The sequence below is a fragment of the Bubalus bubalis genome, chromosome 1 (genome assembly GCF_019923935.1).
Source record: "Bubalus bubalis isolate 160015118507 breed Murrah chromosome 1, NDDB_SH_1, whole genome shotgun sequence".
Lineage (NCBI taxonomy): Eukaryota > Metazoa > Chordata > Mammalia > Artiodactyla > Bovidae > Bubalus > Bubalus bubalis.
In genome coordinates, this window is record NC_059157.1 from 79,208,857 (window position 1) to 79,231,745 (window position 22,889).

General features: G+C 36.6%; 1 protein-coding gene across 4 annotated transcripts in view; it reads left to right on the forward strand.

Moving 5' to 3' along the window:
* Nucleotides 1–22,889, forward strand: part of CADM2 (cell adhesion molecule 2) — a 1,267,507-nt gene that overhangs the window by 1,158,750 nt on the left and 85,868 nt on the right. For 3 of the 4 annotated variants that reach the window (XM_025278923.3, XM_025278929.3, XM_044940125.2), the window contains one exon: nt 22,038–22,154. The exons of the other annotated variant lie outside the window; for it this stretch is intronic. In XM_025278923.3, coding sequence (XP_025134708.1) covers nt 22,038–22,154 — 117 coding nt within the window. The remainder of the gene's footprint in view (nt 1–22,037; nt 22,155–22,889) is intronic. 4 annotated transcript variants of the gene reach the window in all.

Genomic DNA, 22,889 nt, shown 5'->3' on the forward strand with positions numbered 1-22,889 from the left:
CCATCTGGTCCCATCACTTCATGGCAAATAGATGGGGAAACCATGGAAACAATGACCAACTTTATTTTGGGGGTTCCAAAATCCCTGCAGATGGTTACTGCAGCCGTGAAATTAAAAGACACTTGCTCCTTGGAAGAAAAGCTATGATCAACCTAGATAGCTTATTAAAAAGCAGAGACATTACTTTGCTGATAAATGTCCATCTAGTCAAAGCTATAGTTTTTCCAGTAGTCATGTGTGGATATGAGAGTTGAACTATAAAGAAAGCTGAGTACCGAAGAATTGATGCTTTTGAAACTGTGGTGTTGGAGAAGACTCTTGAGAGTCCCTTGGGCTGCAAGGAGATCCAACCAGTCCATCCTAAAGGAAATCAGCTCCTGAATATTCATTAGAAGGACTGATGCTGAGGCTGAAACTCCAATCCTTTGGTCATCTGATGCGAAGAACTGACTTATTGGAAAAGACCCTGATGCTGGGAAAGATTGAAGGCAGGAGGAGAAGGGGATGACAGAGGATGAAATGATTGGATGGCATCACCGACTGGATGGACATCAGTTTGAGTTAGCTCCAGCAGTTGCTGATGGACAGGGGAGCCTGGCATGCTGCAGTCCATGGGGTTGCAAAGAGTTGGACACAACTGAGCAACTGAACTGACTGACTGACTGAGTAGTCTTATGATACCAAAAGCAATCTCAATCCAATCCTCTGGTATAAAATTTACCCAAGAGTTGTATTCAGTTTGCCGTCCATTATCTTCCCTGAGTGGTACCCAGAACATAAATTAAATTATCTCTATTAAAGAATGAGGAAATTCTATATTCTTATTAACTAAGCAATAGAGAAGATCATAAAAACATCAACACTACAGCAAATTAGTAATATAGAGAGAGCAGAGTGGAAGTTATAACTACTCTTGTTCCTCTGATGCAACATCAAATTCAGAGAGTATAGATAAAATATTCTCTCCCCAAAGAGAGACTACCCAGACCTGCATCTTTTTGTATAGATACAGAGATCATAGAAGATACCTATTCATCACATAAAGAACTGCTGCCAAGAATTGCAGTTGATTAGATACCAGTCTTATTTTGTGCTTGGAAGCAATTTAAATTCTTATATTTATTTGTCATCCACTGATTTAAAAATATTCTTTTGGAAGTGTCAGAAATATGCAGTACCTGGCACAGTTTGAAAGAATATCTCTGAAGAGTGAAAAACACAAATTACCTTTCCAAGTCCTAAACTTCTTCCTCCTTAACTATTCCAATGCCTTTGACCTCCCTGCACATTCATGCTAGAGAAATGCATAAACCAGCATCTTAGAATACAAATGGAAGATGGACAGAGATGTTGGAACTCTTTTACTATCATCTCTAGTCTCAAAACCCTTCCCAGAATTCGGGAAGAAATACAGTAATATAAGTAGGGAAAAAACCAACATGAGTAACTTATTTCTTCTTCGGCCAGTAGCTGCACTAACTATGGCAGGTCCACACTGTAGAGGGGAGTAACAGGGATTCCAGTCTGAGTTTCAGTGGAGAACCCACTCCACCTGGGACCCAACTCAGTGCTGTCTCATATAGTCGTGGCAGAGTCGAGATGCACTGTTCCAGAAAGTTTTTCATGATATTCCCCATCTGTCTTTGAATTTACTTTTCACATTACCATAATCACTCTTATATGAAATTTAAAACTATTTTGCCACTGTTTTTGTTCCATCACTTCATTGTTTATTGACTTATGTAAATAAACTTTTATAACAATTCATCACTTCTTCATTATCTTAACTCTTGCTATTCTTATTTTGAGTAAAATTGCCCACCTTGCACCTTTCCACATTTTTAGTTTTCTCTATATGTACGTATTTTGCTTTTTCTAGCAAATTTCATCTTTATGACAAGTAAAACTCTCCATAACTAGTATTATCATAGTAGAAAGTGAAATAGTGTAAAAAGCTTGTTTATGTAATCTCAACAAGTTTACTGACAGTTGCTGGCTTTGTATCCCTAAAACATCACTTGACAGGTACAGTTTGTTTTACATATTTGTTCATGTATCTATTGAAATAAATACTGGTGAAAAATGTGATATTGATTTCTTGTTTGTTTCCAGGATAATTTACCTCAGAATAACACATATATAGAATAAGATCTATCACATTTTATCATTAGCTAGTAAGAACAATTATAACAAAGTGTTTCAAGTTTTTAATTTTTATAGTAAGAGACAATATTACTGCTAGAAATGTCTATGTGTTTTGGTTTAGTGAAAAGCATCAAGCTATTAAACATGCCTTTACAACTTAGAAAAATCAATATAACTGCTATTTTCATTTCACTCTGCTTTTATTGTTAATAATAAATGTCAGAAATGCAGAGAGACAGAAAGTTGTACACCAAGATTTTGCAGGTTTTTGCATCAAGACAAACTTTGAAGCTATGTTGTTTATTCAGATATCTGTTTCTTTCAGAGACTATAGGTAAATGCAAGTTCACTTACCATTTTAGGTGCTAATTCTTCCTTTCAGTCAATTTGTTTATCATGGGAGAGAGACAAATTGAGTCATGGAGCGTAGCCTTTCTTTCATTTTAACAAACATTTCAAAGCCATCTGTTATCTCCTTCAAATATTTAAAAAATGTGAAAAGTATATATTCAATTGCTTAAGAGTTATTAGTGCCTGATCCTAAAGTTAGCAAAATAAATAATACATATATAGATGCATGCAGTACTAATTATGAAACAGATTAGGACTACTATAAAGTAATATCCTAAATTTGTTTTTAAATTTGTCTTACTCTAGAACTGAACAAGTATACATACTTTCCCAGTCTTATGCTTCACATATTCCTGCTATGATTATCAATGTTTTGAGAGCTAATAAGAACTCTCATCAATTATAATTAAAATGCACCTCAGTTCTTCATAGTAAATATGTAGCTAGACTAAAAAGTCGGCAGTCACACCTACATTTACTGTTATAATTATCCAGCAACAAAACATTTGGAAACATTGAGAATCTGCACGATTTTTTTTTTAAACTTAACTGTGCTGTTAGGAAAGGTGATACAGATCAGAATGAAAGTAAGAGAGTGAATCTTTGAGCTCAGATGAGTGGGTGGGGAGCAGGAAAGAGAAGACTGGATTATGGACAGATGTACAGCCTAGCTAACATTCAAAAGGAATTCAGCTAAAATCTGTTTCCTCATATAGAAACAGACCTGCCAGTTGGTAAATTAATTCTGTGTGCTCATAATGAGCATTTTCCTTTGGAGAAGTTTTCTTTAGAAGTATAGATGGAAAAATATACAGTGTAGGAAGCAAAGGGTAGAAAAGACATCCATATGGAACAACAAGCAGTGCACTAATGGAAGAGCCCTATGGTTGCTGCTCTCATCTTCAGTTGAGAGTTTCCAGACAGTAAACTAGTCGGACGACTCTTAAAACAGTACCTTCTTTAATCGCTGAGATAAAACATAGCATCTCTGGACATGAATAAGCAGGGAGAGCTGTGATGCCTGTGGGAAAGGCATACCTCTGACTGGATGAATATGCTGTTGAACTCTACAGAGAGAAGTGGAATGGATCAAATAGTGGAGACAAGGGCACTGCTTTCATTATCAAGCTTTTTGAAAGGTGAATTTGTGCAAGCATACTCAACATGGAGCTGAGGCTAAATTCCATCTCTTTAAGATGAACATAAAGTGAATAAAGTTTCACTTTTCAAGACAAAAATTCGTTCAGAGATACCACTCTGCAGTATCAATAAATGTGTCTATGGTACCTAGATGGGTCACTGACTAAACTGTCCATGAGGAAAACCCTCATTCCTGTCTGAAGGGATGAAAGACTTCACCACCCAACAAATGCAACATTTAAAATATTCTCTCTTGCACTCTTTATATATGATTTTTTCCATCTACTGCAGTAAGGTAAGCCAAACAGAGTATTATACCTGTGGCATGTAGGCTTTCTAGATTTTTTTTATGTGCAAAAAAGCCTAGATTATAGCTTTATAAAATGCATGGAACTCTTCTCCCTGAGTATATATGCATTCAATCATTAGCAAATTCAAGCAGTATTCAGTGGCCCATGGGGGACATTTTTGGCATTCCTTTTTAGAAGCAATGGTATTTTAAACTAGAGGAAGGTATTACATAAAACCTGCTTTATAGCCTCTTACAAAAATGTAGTTTTTACAAATATTGTAACAACAGATCATGTACTTATTCCAGAATCTAAGAATTATCCTGTAATTTTCTGTCTCCCTTTCCAATTCAACAGCATATCCTGCTGACACTATTTCCTGACCATCTTCCGAGTATGTCTCCTTTCCACCATCCTCTCTCGCCTAGACTATTGTAACATTGCTAATGGGTTCCTTGCTTCCCCTGCCCCAATCTAGTTCTCACATGGATGCAATATATAAATATTTTATATTCATAGTCTTCAGTCTTACCCTATTTAAATTTTGCCAAAAGCATTTCATCACACTTAGTATAAAATCCAAACCTTATTATAGCTTATCAGTCCCTGATTTACTTGTTATTGTTGTTCAGTTGCTAAGTCGTATCTGATTATCTGTGATCCTATGGACTGCAGCACACCATGTTACCCTGTCCTTCACTGTCTCCTGGAGCTTGCTCAAATTCATGTCCACTGAGTTGATGATGCTATGTAACCATCTCATCCTCTGCTGTCACCTTCTCCTTTCACCTTCAATCCTTCCTAGCATCAGGATCTTTTCCAATGAGTCAGCTCTTTTCATCAGGTGGCCAAAGTATTGGGATTTCAGCTTCAGCATCAGTTCTTTCAATGAATATCCAGGGTTGATTTCCTTTAGAATTGACTAGTTTGATCTCCTTGCAGTCCAAGGGACTCTCAAGAATCTTCCCCAGCACCACAATTCAAAAGCATCAATTCTTCAGTGCTCAGCCTTCTTTATGGTCCAACTCTCACATTCATACATGACTGCTGGAAAAACCATATCTTTGACTAGATGGACCTTTGCTGGCAAAGTGATGTCTCTGCTTTTTAATAACTGTGAAGGTTTTTCATAGCTTTCCTTCCAAGAAGCAAGAGTCTTTCAATTTCATTGCTGCAGTCACTGTCTGAAGTGATTTTGAAGCCCAAGAAAATAAACTCTGTCACTGCTTCCACTTTTTCCCCTTCTATTTGCCATGAAATGATGGGACCAGTTGCCATGATCTTGGATCTTTGAATGTTGAGTTTCAGGCCATTTTTTTTTACTCTCTTCTTTCACCCATATCAAGAGTCTCCTTATTTCCTTCCTCTTTATTTTCTGCCATAAGAGTGGTATCATCTGAATATCTGAGGTTGTTGATATTTTTTCTGGCAATCTTGATTTCAGCTTGCGATTACATACATCAAAAGGATTCTATTATTAATATACTTGCACAAAAAGTATTTAGTAAATAGCTCTTTTTAGTTTTGTTAAATTATAGGAAAATGGTATAATAATAATATTTTTGAAACATTCCCCAAATCACCTTTAATTTTCATTTAAATAAGCTTCTATATTGCAACATTAAATATTATATTTGAATGCATTTTATTCAGTTCAGTTCAGTTCAGTCACTCAATCTGTCCAATTCTTTGTGACCCCATGAATCCCAGTATGCCAGGCCTCCCTGTCCATCACCAACTCCCAGAGTTTACCCAAACTCATGTCATTGAATCGGTAATACCATCCAACTATCTCATCCTCTATTGTCCCCTTCTTCTCCTGCCCTCAATCTTTTCAAGTGTCAGGGTCTTTTCAAATTAGTCAGGTCTTCACATCAGGTGGCCAAAGTATTGGAGTTTCAGCTTCAGCATCAGTCCTTCCAATGAACACCCAGGACTGATCTCCTTTAGGATGGACTGGTTGGATCTCCTTGCAGTCCAAGGGACTCTCAAGAGTCTTCTTCAACAACACAGTTCAAAAGCATCAATTCTTTGGCACTCAGCTTTCTTTATATTCCAATTCTCACATCCATACATGACTACTGGAAAAACCATAGCCTTGACTAGACGGATCTTCATTGACAAAGTAATGTCTCTGCTTTTTAATATGCTGTTTAGGTTGGTCATAACTTTCCTTCCAAGGAGTAAGCGTCTTTTAATTTCATGGCTGCAGTCACCATCTGCAGTGATTTTGAAGCCCCCCAAAATAAAGTCAGCCACTGTTTCCACTGTTTCCCCATCTATTTCCCATGAAGTGATGGGACCAGATGCCATGATCTTCATTTTCTGAATTTTGAGCTTTAAGCCAACTTTCACTCTTTTCTTTCACTTTCATCAAGAGGCTTTTTAGTTCCTCTTCACTTTCTGCCATAAGGGTGGTGTCATCTGCATATCTGAGGTTATTGATATTTCTCCTGACCATCTTGATTCCAGCTTGTCCTTCTTCCAGCCCAGCATTTCTCATGATGTATTCTGCATGTAAGTTAAATAAGCAGGGGTACAATATACAGCCTTGATGTAACCCTTTTCCTATTTGGAACTGGTCTGTTGTTCCATGATCACTTCTAACTGCTGCTTCCTGACCTGCATATAGGTTTCTCAAGAGGCAGGTCAGGTGGTCTGGTATGCCCATCTCTTTCAGAATTTTTCACAGTTTATTGTGATCCACACAGTCAAAGGCTTTAGCATAGCCAAGAAAGCAGAAATAGATGTTTTTCTGGAACTCTCTTGCTTTTTTGATCCAGCGGATGTTGCCAAAATTTGATCTCTGGTTCCTCTGCCTTTTCTAAAATCAGCTTGAACATCTGGAAGTTCACAGTTCACGTATTGCTGAAGCCTGGCTTGGAGAATTTTGAGCATTACTTTACTAACGTGTGCTGCTGCTGCTGCTGCTGCTGCTAAATCGCTTCAGTCGTGTCCAATTCTGTGCGACCCCATAGACGGCAGCCCACCAGGTTCTGCCGTCCCTGGGATCAGCTTGTGAGATGAGTGTAATTTGCGTAGTTTGAGCATTCTTTGTCATTGACTTTCTTTGGGAATGGAATAAAAACTGACCTTTTCCAGTCCTGTGGCCACTGCTGAGTTTTCCAACTCATTCATTTTATTACCCGTAAGCATTGATCAGACAACAAATAGGTATGTGAAAATTAGAATTCATCAAAATAAATGCTGCGAAATAAACTCCAATTTAATGACAACATTTTTCGACTTATACAAGTTAGTAACATAGTAGAGTAGCACAACTTAGTTACACCTTAAGGATATTTGGTTCAAGATCCAGAACCCATAGTTATTCTTTCATGGAATCTGTGTATTAAATAGGAAGAGGAATCAAGATAAAATTAGAAATATTTCTACATGGTGAGAAATATGTATAGTAACGTGTGTGTGTGTGTGTGTGTGTGTGTTAGTTGCTCAGTTTTGTCTGACTCTTTGTGACCTCATGGACTGTAGTCTGCCAGTCTCCTCTGTCCATGGGATTCTACAGGCAAGAATACTGCTGTGGGTTGTCATTCCCTTCTCCAAGGGATCTTCCTGACCCAGGGATCAAACCTGGGTCTCCTGCATTGCAGGCAGATTCTTTGCCACCTGAGCCAACAGAGGTGCAGCTCTGTGTGTGTGTGTGTGTATATATATATACACACACACATACATATATATACTATATAATATATATAACTTAGTATGAGTTACAGAAATGCTTTGCATAATAGCAAATGAACATTTCTAAACAGGACCAAGCAGAGAAAGTTTGAGAGATTTTAGTCATAAGCATGACATATTTAAATACAAGAGTCTTGATGTGAAGAGTGATTTTTGTCTCCTGAAAGTTCACTTATTTTAGCATTTCTTAGTATTCCATTCATGTTATCATTAATTTTTCAAAGCGCACATAAGATTATCTTGAAGTTGGGAGAGATATGATTTACAATATGAAGCTAACTTATATGCAGAATACATCATGAGAAATGCTGGGCTGGAGGAAGCACAAGCTGGAATCAAGATTTCTGGGAAAAATATCAATAACCTCAGATATGCAGATGACACCATCCTTATGGCAGAAAGTGAAGAAGAACTAAAGAACCTTTGATGAAAGTGAAAGAGGAGAGTGAAAAAGTTGGCTTAAAGCTCAACATTCACAAAACTAAGATCATGGCATCTGGTCCCATCACTTCATGGCAAATAGATGGGGAAACAGTAGCTGACTTTATTTTTTGGGGCTCCAAAATCACTGCAGATGGTGATTGCAGCCATGAAATTAGAAGATGCTTACTCCTTGGAAGGAAAGTTATGACCAACCTAGACAGCATATTAAAAAGCAGAGACATTACTTTGTCAACAAAGGTCCATCTAGTCAAGGCTATGGTTTTCCAATGCTCATGTATGGATGTGAGAGTTGGACTATAAAGAAAGCTGAGTGCAGAAGGATGGATGTTTTTGAACTGTGTTGTTGAAGAAGACTCTTGAGAGTCCCTTGGACTGCAAGGACATCCAACCAGTCCATGCTAAAGGAGATTAGTCCTGGGTTTTCATTGGAAGGACTGATGCTGAGGCTGAAACTTAAATACTTTGGCCACCTGAGACGAAGAGCTGACTCACTGGAGAAGAACCTGATGCTGGGAAAGATTGAGGGCAAGAGGAGAAGGGGAGGACAGAGGATGAGATGATTGGATGGCATCACCGACTCGATGGACATGGATTTGGGTGGACTCCGGGAGTTGGTGATGGACAGGGAGGCCTGGCAGGTTGTGGTTCATGAGGTCACAAAGAGTTGGACATGACTCAGTGATTGAACTGAACTGAACTTCTTTGTATTTTTAAATCTGTACCATCTTTAGAGACTGAATGAATCTCCTAAAGTCATACACAATTTTTTCACATCTACAAATTTCCTGAGTGAATATGTTTGCTTTTAGAAAATCAACTGTTACTCATCACTAATAAAGAAACTTGGTCCAAAATGATTTATATAAAAGACCAGATCTGAACTCTCTTTTTTGGATGAAGAAGCACAGGTGTGAAGGGATTAAACTGTAGGCAAAATGTCTCTATTATTTTATCACAGAAACTAAATGAAAAATCAAAACATCTTGATTTTTCAAGCACTACGTTTTTACATCACACCACTCCTTGTTGTATATTTATATTTGATTTAAGTTTTTTCTTCTAATGGGAAGCATTACTAGTCTCCCAAAGGAAACTGACATCCTGGAGAAGGAAATGGCAACCCACTCCTGTATTCTTGCCTGGAAAATCCCATAGATAAAGAGGCTTTATGGGCTATAGTTTATGGGGCCGCAAAGAGTTGGACACAACTGAGTGAGCACAAAGTACTTTTAGGAAAGAACTCCCAGTATGGAAATAGGTGGGGCTAAATAATATAGAAACATACATTTCAAAGGAATTTTCCCTTCATTTTAAATTTCACTTTCCTTTGTCAGCTTGAAATGTAAAAGAATATTTTTAAAGAAAAAAAGTATACTTTTTTCAATAACAGACTGATATTATTCATCAACTTTTCTTATAATTACATAAGACTTTTAGTTGCCACCTACAGTTTAAAATTGCAGTAGTTTTCATTTTTCAGCCTTTTTTTTTTTTTAATTGTATAAGGATTTCATTCAGTATGTGAGGCCAGTTGAAGCTATCAGAGGAATGAAAAGGGATGCATTCAAATCTAATTTTTGAAAGGGTTCTTTTTTATGAAGCAGATGAGATTACCGTATGGCTCTGGAGGAAGAGACAAGCTCTGGCTTGTTGAGGCCTTGTCAACCTGATGTTTGTCATTTAAGTAAGAGCCTTGGTGCTGTTATCCATTCTTATGCTATAATCCAAATAGGCTGTTACAAGTAGCTGAACATAATTGGAACAATAAATGTCTTCTGCACAGGCGAAAAAAGCAAATACAGTAAACTTTTCCTCTTATAGTTGCTTCCAATGGCACGGTAATTATTGGTAAAGTTTAAGATGCCTTATTATTTTTAAAATTAGGGAATGTGAATAATTTCTATCAGAAAGATACTTGTTATATTAATATGTCGAGTTCTGGCCAACAATATTCCACTAATGATCTTCCATATCTCCAATAATAAATCTTGGTTTGGATTCACTCTTGATTATCCCAGGACCACCTAGGGGAGTTAGTGACAGAAAGTAGAAAGGAAGTAGACACATGGAATCCAGACTAAATGGTAGCAGTTTTTCTCCCTATTGAATACTAGTCCTTGGAGAGGAAACAAGCAGCTTGGGCTTCTGGGACTCTTTAGACTTAATTTTGCTTCGAAAATCCAATCTGAATGGGCCAGAATGCCATTTTTAAAAAGAGAAACTGCCACAAAACAAAACAGGTTGACAAGTTAGAAATTATTGTACACTGCATTTGTAGAGAACAGAATATACCTTTAACCTGAAAAGCTCGTTATTGGGAAAAAGGTGCTGTAATACTCTGGAGTTTATTGTATACAGTGCTTGTTGGAAGTGATTTCATTTTGACAAGGTTATACAGGATCTGTTGTGCTCTAATAAGCTCCAATAACAAAATACAGTTGCATTTTTTGAATTCCTTCATTAGGATGTGAAAAAGGACCCTTTTTCTATTATTTTGAATTGAGTATGATGATTTAGAGCTCTGACACTTTTAAAAACATTGAAAAACTGCATTTGGAATGTAATATTCTTCAGTATGCTGAATTTTATTTTTTTAGACTGGAAGATTCTTAGCAGAAATTCCTAAAAATTACTTCATGAATGGTAAAAAGAGGAGGAGGGGTAATTTTTTGCAGAGATTCACCATGTATAAGGCTCAATTACTGATCCATGTCTTTAAAATTGATGCCATTTCTTATGTACTGACAACATTGCTATTACCACCAAAAGATGCATTATTTATAAATTATCAGTCAAATTCAAAGCCTAGAGCTAAGTACCCTAAGGAAGCACTGAAATATACCATGGATTTGATACCTATTTCCTCTGTTATCTTATCATCTTTTATACTCATAAATAAAAAACAAAAAACTAGTAATGCATTAATTGCCAAGTAAATGTGATAGCTTCCCAGATTTCAACCACTAGTTTCATGAAGAGCTATGGTATGTATTCTGTTTACTGTGAACTTTATTATTAATAAGAGAATAGTTGAGTGTATTAGTGACTATGTTAATTAAAAGAAATTTAAAATTTTACCTTAATATTACTCATGTATTTTGATAGATGTTCTCCACTAAAGGAAAGATAGAGAGAGCTATATAGCTAGTGAGAGGCACATAACTCTGGGTGGGGTCACAATAGTGTGGTCATGATTGTAAACAACATTGTTATGGCAATACACCAGGGTCCTGTGTCCATGGGATTTTTCAGGCAAGAATACTGGAGTGGGTTGCCATGCCCTCCTCCAAGGGATCTTCCCAAACCAGGAGTGAATCCAGGTCTTCCTCATTGCAGGCAGATTCTTTACCATTTGAGCCACTAGGGAAGCCCATAATTTTATGGTAGAGGGGTATAGGTAACAAAATGCAGGAACATTAGATAAACTCAGAAAGCATGAAAAGTGTTCAGAAAAAGGAAATCAGTTGGGGTTTAGTTGATCACGGAAGTCTTTACACAGCAGGTAGGAATAAAGCTGAAAGTTGAGAGTAACATTTCACTAGGCACATCAAAAAAGGAAGGCTACTTTAAGATGAAAGTGAAGTTGCTCAGTCGTGTCGGACTGTTTGCGACCCCAGAGACTGTAGCTTACCAGGCTCCTCTGTCCATGGGATTTTCCAGGCAATAGTACTGGAGTGGATTTCCATTTCCTTCTCCAGGGGATATTCCCGACCCAGGGCTGAAACCCGGCTCTCCCGCATTGTAGACAGACGCTTTACCGTCTGAGCCACCAGGGAAGTCCTAACTTTAAGATAAGACTGGGTGATACCGATGGGTTGGATCAGAGTAAATTTGTACCAAGGCAAAGTTATATTTTTAAAAGCAAGAACATGCTGATTTCTAAAGATTGAGCTTACAGTTTATTAGAAACATAGGTACATAAATACATGTGTCATGGCAATATGTAAAATAAGCATGTGTAGAGGTGCACGTAAGTGCTTGAAAGCACATTGAGGGAAGATATTAAACATGAAAGAGAAAAGTAATGTGAAACAGGATGTAACTCTGAGAACATGCAACAAAGAGAACAGAAAGAGCTGAGTCTACAATTTGGGGAAATGACTTGTGTCAGGGCAGATGTCTTGTATTCCAGACTTTGGCTTTTCTGTTTAAGCTAACTGGCATTATAAGAAATAAAGAAAAGAAGCCAAGCATACATGTGCTGGCTTGTATATAACTCTAGCCCCTGTTGTAGCAGAAAACTTTAAGACTGAGGCAACTCAAGTGGGTATAGTTTGGAGTTCACATGAGAATCATAGAGGTTAAGCAGGAGACATGATGGACTGATGAAGTGTCAAAGCAAAGTTTAGCCATGGTCCCCGGGAACACAGATTTTAGTTTCCTGATTCACTAGCTTTGTTGTATGAGTAGAAATTGTGTTTCTGCAAGTGAATAGATTCTTATAGAAGTAACCCACAGTATTTACACTGCATTTATTTGTACTCAATATTCACTCACATGATTAACTTTTGCAGCCAACTCAGACTTTGTCTTCATAATACACAATTGTGCAATTGACTAGATTTGGGGTTTTGTCTGACATTATTGAAATATTCCTGAATTTTCCTTATATGTTAGGGTAACACATTATATATGTTATAAGTAAGATGAAAATTGTAATTTATTTTAATTTACCTCTTATATGTAGGTAAAACTACAGGCAAATATTTTCATGCCTTGGATCTTTATTTTTCTCAGCTCCCCATCAATACAAATTCTCAAATTTTTGCTTTAAAGGAAATTCCTGATTTTATTATGGCTACTATAGTTTTCTAAAACAATAACATGTTACTAATAAATAATAAATAATGAATCATGGACCTCTATGAATTCATTTAAATATCTTATTTAAACCACAAAATTATTTTAGCAAGTTTTATCCATATTAGTATATGGTAAATGAGTAGATCCCTAAGATTTAATCTGCTAGGAAAAGATTTAAACACTTAATCACAATTTTAGAGAAATCGGTGTTACACATTTATATATAGTGTGATAACAATTTTTAGCTACTTGAAGCTATTATTGTTTCACATTCAAATTTCTTACTAACTAAAAGAAGTTTTATTATTTCTGATTTTGAAGAACTTTATTGGAATTTCTCTTTTTGGTTTTAAATTATGTCTATATACTAATTTCTCTGATCAGATCTAAACAAAAATAAACAAAATCTAATTATTTTCACTTTGTTCATTTCTGAAGATACCTTTTTTCATCCACTACATATTTTATCAGTTATTAGCTCATCATTTACATGTTAATATCTAGAAAATATATTATATAATACAGTAAATTTCTTTTGTAAATTATAAATGCTGAACTTCTTAGCCATTTTTTTTTCCCCAGGCAAATTCAACAATATTTAATTAGATTAACATGCTCTCCAAGGAAAATGACAATGAAAAATTTGAGCCAGTCTTTGTATTGTAGAAAACAGAGATGAAATATCATGTAGTTAATTGACTAATCTATTAGATAGCTGCCATTTCTGAATGTTAATATCCATAAATTACACACAATTGATTTTTTCTGTTTTTTATTTATAGCTATTTTTGTGTCCATTTAAATACTATTTAATCATAGGATGTGAACATGTAAGGCAAAATCATCTAAATTGATGTCATATTTAGCAGATTACTTATAATATTAATATGACTGCAGATTATGTGGCTTTATGAACAGAATTAATAAATTGATGTTGAACCAGGATTAAGTTACTTTTATTATATATGGGCACATTTGTAATTCTTCTGCATATGAATCAGTATATTTTTATTCTACATAGTGTATTTTTTTTCAACAAAGAGATAAAAAATGAATGTGTTGTAGAAAAGGAAAAGTGATCTTCATTTTTTATCCTGTGCTATATTTGGTTGAGTATGCTTTATATTAATAGCATAATGGTTTTAAAATATACAAGATTCTAGATACCTCAAAAATAAGGTTAAGGACAATTACTTGTGTTTCCAATTTTGTATTTCCTTATGGAAATATAGCTTCATTCTCACTGAAGTGAAGTGAAGTGAAGTCGCTCAGTTGTGCCCGACTCTTTGCGACCCCATGCACTATAGCTTACAAGGCTCCTCTGTCCATGGAATTTTCCAGGCAAGAGTACTGGAGTGGGTTGCCATTTCCTTCTCCAAGGGATCTTCCCGAACCCAGGTCTCCCGCATTGCAGGCAGACGCTTTACCATCTGAGCCACCAGGGAAGCCCCCTCATTCTCATTATCAATGTTTTTATCAATGTTTAAATAAAAGGCCAAAACCTTTAAAATAATTGCTGAATGATGCCAAATGTTGGTGCTCACTTGTAGGGGTAAAAACTAGAGAGGTAGGTGTTTGGACTTAGTAAGACAGCTTAGAATTTTACTAATTTCTGCTTTGATAGAAGTTATAGTCAGGCAGATAAAATAAATCATCTCGAAATGGAAATGTTAGAGAAATTTGTCTCTCCAGTATACTTATATATTTAAGAAAATTCTCTCTATAATATAGCATATGTATGTGTAATTTTCAAGGCAAGGAAACTATTTCAAAGTCTTCTCATCCATTAAGTGGGGATAGTAATAGATAACTCACAATTTTGCTTTGATCATTTACCGCTGATCACAATGAGTTACTCAGTGGTCCCTCCTAGCCTTTCCCTTTCTTGGAAAGTCTCAAATCAGGTAAAAATGGAGGGAGTTCCTAAGAAGATGGGGCATGCATGAAACTCAGGTCAGGCTCACACAGCTTTCAGAGTAGCAGAATATGTAGGCAAAGACTCAGTTTGTTTTGTTGTTTGTTGTTGTTGTTGCTTAGTCACTAAGTCTTGTGAGACTCTTTGCGGCCCCATGGACTATAACCCACCAGGCTCCTCTGTCTGTGGAATTTTCCAGGGGAGAATTGTGGAGTGGATTACCATTTTCTTCTCCAGGGGATCTTCTTGACCCAGGAGTCAAACCTGCATCTCCTGCATTGGCAGGTGGATTCTTTACCACTGAGTCACCAGAGAAGTTCTCATTTTGTTAGCAAGGATATCTACTGAAAGAAGTTTTAGATTGTAGTAGTTTTAGGTTGTCTTGAAAATGTGTGCTTCAGAAAATAAAAAGTTTCTGTATGTAGTAAGGACAGAGAACTATTTGTGATCAGTAGTAATGAAATATTTTAGTTTTATATTAACTAGTCAAAAAGTGGACTTTTCTAGATCCCCTAAAATAAATTATGTGCTTATAATGCTATGAAAAAATTCATTTAGTAAAATTTTACTGACCTTCTAAATTGTGCAAGGTACCAAAAGTAAAGCAGGCAAAATTCTTCCATTCAATGCTTCATTGCCCAGGGGTGAAACTGACATGAGTAATATCATAGCAATAGAAAGTTTAGGTACAAGAAATATCACTCTATTCTCTTGGTCTTTATGAGAATTCTAACTAATTCCAGCTAATCTTACATGGTTGAGTTGTAGTTGATTCTGATTAATCTCCTGGCATTGAATATTAAGACTAAATGTTTGCTATTTCACAATAAAGTTGAAATAATTTAATGCACAATGTGATGAGAAGAAAGAACAGAATGAAGAAGCCCTCAATTTTTTCTTTTTTTCAAAAACAAAAATGTTTCCAAACATGTAAGCTGAAATAATGTTTAGACAGTTCAGTTCAGTTGCTCAGTCATGTCCGACTCTTTGCGACCCCATGAATCCAAGCACGCCAGGCCTCCCTGTCCATCACTAATTCCCAGAGTTCACTCAAACCCATATGCATCGAGACGGTGATGCCATCCAGCCATCTCATCCTAGTCGTCCTCTTCTCCTCCTGCCCCCAATCCCTCCCAGCATCAGAGTCTTTTCCAAAGAGACAACTCTTTGCATGAGGTAGCCAAAGTATAGGAGTTTCAGCTTTAGCATCAGTCCTCCAATGAACACCCAGAACTGATCTCCTTTAGAATGGACTGGCTGAATCTCCTTGCAGTCCGAAGGACTCTCAAGAGTCTTCTCCAACACCACAGTGCAAAAGCATAAATTCTTTGGTGCTCAGCTTTCTTCACAGTCCAACTCTCACATCCATGCATGACTACTGGAAAAACCATAGCCTTAACTAGACGGACCTTTGTTGGCAAAGTAATGTCTCAGCATTTGAATATGCTAGTTAGGTTGGTCATAACTTTCCTTCCAAGGAGTAAGCATCTTTTAATTTCATGGCTGCAATCACCATCTGCAGTGATTTTGGAGCCCCAAAAAATAAAGTCTGGAACTGTTTCCACTGTTTCCCCATCTATTTGCCATGAAGTGAGGGACCAGATGCCATGATCTTTGTTGTCTGAATGTTGAGCTTTAAGCCCACATTTTCACTCTCCTCTTTCACTTTCAACAAGAGGCTTTTTAGTTCCTCTTCATTTTCTTCCATAAGGGTGGTGTCATCTGCATATCTGAGGTTACTGATATTTCTCCTGGCAATCTTCATTCCAACTTGTGCTTCTTCCAGCCCAGCATTTCTCATGATGTACTCTGCATATAAGTTAAATAAGCAGGGTGACAAAATACAGCCTTGACGAACTCCTTTTCCTATTTGGAACCAGTCTGTTGTTCCATGTCCAGTTTTAACTGTTGCTTCCTTACCTGCATACAGATTTCTCAAGAGGCAGGTCAGGTGGTCTGGTATGCCTATCTCTTTCAGAATTTTCCACAGTTTATTGTGATCCACACAGTCAAACGCTTTGGCATAGTCAATAAAGCAGAAATATACACTTTCTGGAACTCTCTTGCTTTTTCGATGATCCAGCGGATGTTGGCAATTTGATCTCTGGTTCTTCTGCCTTTTCTAAAACCAGCTTGAACATCTGGAAGTTCACGGTTCACATATTGCTGAAGCCTGGCTTGGAGAATTTTGAGCATTACTTTACTAGCGTGTGAGATGAGTGCAATTGTGTGGTAGTTTGAACATTCTTTGGCATTGCTTTTCTTTGGGACTTGAATGAAAAGTGACCTTTTCCAGTCCTGTGGCCACTGCTGAGTTTTCCAAATTTGCTGGCATATTGAGTGCAGTGCTTTCACAGCATCATGTTTCAGGATTTGAAATAGCTCAACTGGAATTCCGTCACCTCCGCTAGCTTTGTTCGTAGTGACGCTTTGTAAGGCCCACTTGACTTCACATTCCAGGATGTCTGGCTCTAGGTCAGTGATCACACCATTGTGATTATCTTGGTCATGAAGATCTTTTTTGTACGGTTCTTCTGTGTATTCTCGCCACCTCATCTTAGTATCTTCTGCTTCTGTTAGGTCCATACCATTTCTATCCTTTATTGAGCCCATCTTTGCATGAAATTTTCCTTGGTATCTCTAATTTTCTTGAAGAGATCTCTAGTCTTTCTCATTCTATTGTTTTCCTCTATTTTTTTGCATTGATCACTGAGGAAGGCTTTCTTATCTCTCCTTGCTATTCTGTGGCACTCTGCATTCAGATGCTTATATCTTTCCTTTTCTCCTTTGCTTTTCACTTCTCTTCTTTTCACAGATATTTGTAAGGCCTCCCCAGACAGCCATTTTGCTTTTTTGCATTTCTTTTTTTGGTGGGGATGGTCTTGATCCGTGTCTCCTGTACAATGTCACGAACCTCTGTCCATAGTTCATCAGGCACTCTGTCGATCAGATCTAGTCCCTTAAATCTATTTCTCACTTCCACTGTATAATCATAAGGGATTTAATTTAGGTCATACCTGAATGGTCTAGTGGTTTTCCCCACTTTCTTCAATTTAAGTCTGAATTTGGCAATAAGGAGTTCATGATTTGAGCCATAGTCAGCTCCTGATCTTGTTTTTGCTGACTGTATAGAGCTTTTCCATCTTGGCTGCAAAGAATATAATCAATCTGATTTCAGTGTTGACCATCTGGTGATGTCCTTGTGTAGAGTCTTCTCTTGTGTTGTTGGAAGAGGGTGTTTGCTATGACTAGTGCATTTTCTTGGCAAAACTCTATTAGCCTTTGCCCTGCTTCATTCCGTATTCCAAGGCTAAATTTGCCTGTTACTCCAGGTGTTTCTTGACTTCCTACTTTTGCATTCCAGTCGCCTATAATGAAAAGGACATCTTTTTTGGATGTTAGTTGTAAAAGCTCTTGTAGGTGTTCATAGAACCGTTCAACTTCAGCTTCTTCAGCATTACTGGTTGGGGCATAGGCTTGGGTTTGCCTTGGAAATGAACAGAGATCATTCTGTAGTTTTTGAGATTGCATCTAAGTACTGAATTTTGGACTCTTTTGTTGACCATGATGGCTACTCCATTTCTCCTAAGGGATTCCTGCTCACAGTAGTAGATATAATTGTCATCTGAGTTAAATTCACCCATTTCAGTCCATTTTAGTTCACTAATTCCTAGAATGTCGACATTCACTCTTGCATCTCCTGTTTGACCACTTCCAACTTGCCTTGATTCATGGACCTAACATTCCAGGTTCCTATACAATATTGCTTTTTACATCATCGGACCTCACTTCTATCACCAGTCACATCCACAACTGGGTATTGTTTTTGCTTTGGGTCCATCCCTTCATTCTTTCTGGAGTTATTTCTCCACTGATCTCTAGTACATATTGGGCACTTACCGACCTGGGGAATTCCTCTTTCAGTATCCTATTATTTTGCCTTTTCATACAGTTCAATAATGAAATAATGTTACTAGTGATTAAAAATATGTAAGAGTGACTGGGAGAGATTTGTTATTTGACAAGTCATTTTCTTGACCCAGCTGTCATATGAGCCAAGGTGCTTCCCATCAATTGCTTTCTTCCAGTTTCTTTTTAGGTGCATATGAAGTCAGATATGCAGATGACACCACCCTTATGACAGAAAGTGAAGAGGAAGTAAAAAGTTTCTTGATGAAAGTGAAAGCGGAGAGTGAAAATGTGGGCTTAAAGCTAAACATTCAGAAAACTAAGATCATGGCATTTGGTCCCATCACTTCATGGGAAATAGATGGGGAAACAGTGGAAACAGTTCCAGACTTTATTTTTTGGGGCTCCAAAATCACTGCAGATGGTGATTGCAGCCATGAAATTAAAAGACGCTTACTCCTTGGAAGGAAAGTTATGACCAATCTAGATAACATGTTCAAAAGCAGAGATATTACTTTGCCAACAAAGGTCCATCTAGTCAAGGCTATGGTTTTTCCAGTGGTCATGTATGGATGTGAAAGTTGGACTGTGAAGAAAGCTGAGTGCTGAAGAATTTATGCTTTTGCACTGTGGTGTTGAAGAAGACTCTTGAGAGTCCCTTGGACTGCAAGAAGATCCAACCAGTCCATTCTAAAGGAGAGCAGTTCTGGGTATTCATTGGAAGGACTGATGCTAAAGCTGAAACTGCAATACTTTGGCCACCTCATGCGAAAAGTTGACTCATTGGAAAAGACTCTGATGCTGGGAGGGATTGGGGGCAGGAGGAGAAGGGGACGACAGAGGATGAGATAGCTGGATGGCATCACCGACTTGATGGACATGAGTTTGAGTGAACTCTGGGAGTTAGTGATGGACAGGGAGGCCTGGCGTGCTGCAATTCATGGGGTCACAAACAGTTAGACACGACTGAGCGACTGAACTGAACTGAACTGAAGTCAAGGGTAGAAGATGAGAGAAAATGATGATCAGATAAGCAAGAGTCAGATTGTGAGTCTATAATGGCTAGTGGTGGACATTGTAAAAGACTCTAGGGCAGGTCTCTTAAAGTAGATTAGCAATTATTAAAACTATCCACTGTTTTTATATTTTTTGAATATTAACATGGGGGTGGAAGCCCCTATATATCATGCATCTCCCCATGGAAAATAGAATATTGCTTGGTTTATAAAAGAATGCTCATGAAAATATACAGATTGTCTCCAAAACAAATCAGAGTTAGTTATTGCTCATCTTTGTTAATACACAGTAAGGTAAAGAAATCTAAACAATGTGAGATTTCTTGCTAAACAAATAAATAAATAAAAACACCAAATCCTGTTATTTCCATCTGAGAATCAAATGATATTGATGATTTTGAAAAAACTGCTTTTCAGAGCCAACGCAATTTTCTTCACTCCAGTGCATGATAGCAAATAATCCAATATTTTATAATCTGTGATAGTTTGGTAATATCAAGTTTTTTCCACTGAGTTTTAAGGGACTAATATTATTGTATATTCCTATATTTGATAGCCCTGGAAGATATTTCCCTTTACACTAATTAAATACATATATTTGGAGATCCTAATGAGCAAATGATTTTGCTAACTCACAAAAGTGTATTATTTTCTAATTTTAATATTTGTAAAAGTTCAAATTACACTTTTTTTTTTTTAATTTAGAAAATGTCTTTCATTTATCTCCAGCATGCCTACCCTATTTAGGAAGGCTTATAATGAAAATAAGAAGGTATAACAGAAATTATTAAACAAGAGATGACCGTGCATGTATACATAGTATTTATTCATTCATAATGTTGTTAAAGTCAATTCTACTTTATGATCATAGTAATTGCACTCCAGGCAATACCCATTTTCTCTAGTGACTAATGTAGCACCACTGGATTTTCAGAAGGTTATTTTCTTAATTTGACTGGCCAGCAAGTATTTTCCCTGTTGAAAAACAGGTGTAAACATCACTACCAAAGATAAAAGAGTTATCTCATGCTGTTTTCTGATGTCTCCAGCTTAGACAATTCAGCAGGTTAAAGTCTGAGGATTGAGTAGGGCTATTTATCAGAAGTAAGGAACTAGAAAAATTTTGGTGTGACTCACAGACTTTAACTGAGGGAATGACAGGAAGCCTTTTAATAGCAAAATAATCTGTCAAATGCTCTGAATATATAGAGGCTGTGTAACAAACATGTGAAATCAAACCCCAGCACAGTAATTACATGTAATTTGTGAACTGTTTCTCATTTCCTCACTGTGTAAATTATATGCCTATACATCTGAGACAAGAGTTGACTCTCTGGATCTTACTGAAATTCTCATTGGTTGACACTGGCTATATTGTTTCAGTGTTTATGCTGCTTTTCCAAATTTCAGCTGCTTTTGAGTGAAAGGAAGGAAAATCTTGTAAACTCTGAGCTATTTTTTTAAGTTTATTATGTCCTCTGTCTTGAATCTACTGTCAACTTTTGCCAGCTTTGACTATTTATGGACTAGGGGTTGACTATTATGGTTCAAATCTATGTTCAATAACTTCTCCTAGGTATGCCAAATAATATGAATCATAAACATTTCAGATATTGAGTTCCATGCTAGTTGACCCAATACTTGTTAAAGACTCCTATGTACTGAAAAATTGTTAGAAGGCGTTACCAGCTAATCAGGGTAAGAATTGCAAGATTCTAAGCTGTACATTAACACCATTTGTGAGAAAAGGAAAAGCAAAATAATAGTAATAATAATAACAGTTGGCTTCTTTTTTGTGTCTAAAGATTGCTTTCACCCTATTTCCTATCATTGTTTGCCTAAAAATATCAAAAAGTATTTAACATGCATATACTCATCCATCGTTAACGTTTCTTTAATCTTATATGGTGGTGTTATTTGTGTATATTTTCTGTTGTGTTGTTTCTTTGTTTACTTCTTTGACAAAGCATGTCAATTTTTGTTTTACCTATCTGTATTTTGCTACTGCATGTCAAACATTTTAAATGACTCAGTGAACAAATGAATTCTTGTCATTTTAAATTTCACTCAAAATATTGCAAGCAATCTGCTTATCCTCAAACATTGCTCCAGGTTTTGGCTTCGTGTAAGAGCATGAAAAATAAGTGAACAAAAAATGACAAGAACTGCGTGGTACAAGGAGCTTTGTACCAGATAATCTGTTTAAGCCTGTTAAATTTAAACCTAAAGACGATATATGTATTTATAATTGGAATCATTTATGTTTCTGTTTTGTTTGCATGATATGATTTTGGTTTATATTTTGTTTTTTCCACTCACCAGATGTTCCCAACACCTTGCTTCCCACTATCCTCCCCTCCCTAACCACTGCAACAGTCCCAGCCTCTGTAGCCATAACAACCTGCCCAACCACATCTGCAACAACCAGCAACGTAAGAGGTACAGTATGCTTCTCTGTTATGGCCTAGAAAACACGTTAAATACAAATCTGCAGGGCTTACTGTTTTTTAGAGTAGAAGAACTGAGATGCAATTTTACTTAATTATAAGGAATAATTAAATCAAGTCAGTTACTGTCAGTTAGGGTTATTGTAATAAAATATGAGACAAGATGGTATATTTTCATTTTTCTTAGTGTCATATGATTCATGAAAATGTTCAGAATAGAGGTAAAACAAATATGGAGCTCTGAAACACTGACAATTTAAAATGTGAACATGGGAGCTTTTTTTTTTTTTTTGTACTTTACCTTATAAAAACCAGCAAAGAAATAAGATGTTCAAAAATGCAGAGGTAGTTTTTGCTGTTTTATGACCCTACTTTAGTGTTAATGATTTTTTATTTCTCCGCAACTAGGTTAAAAAGCCTGCGGTGTTGAGTTTGTTCTAAAATTAGCATGACGGGTCATTATAAGTTATTTACCACATAGAACTTTTAGGTAAATATTTAATATATCATCCTAAAGTGATTAGCTGAGTGGAGCTATTTCTTGTAATTAGAGAGTGTTCCAGAAGCAAATGTTCTAGGCTTACCCAGGATGACAGGAATTGATGGTTGGCTCTAGGAATAATTTCTGGTGTCTGATTACTAATAAGATGTTTTTCTGAAGCACAGCAAGCAAAAAGATATTGAAGCAATTCTTAAGGGCAAAAAAAGAAAAAAAAAAAAAGAAATC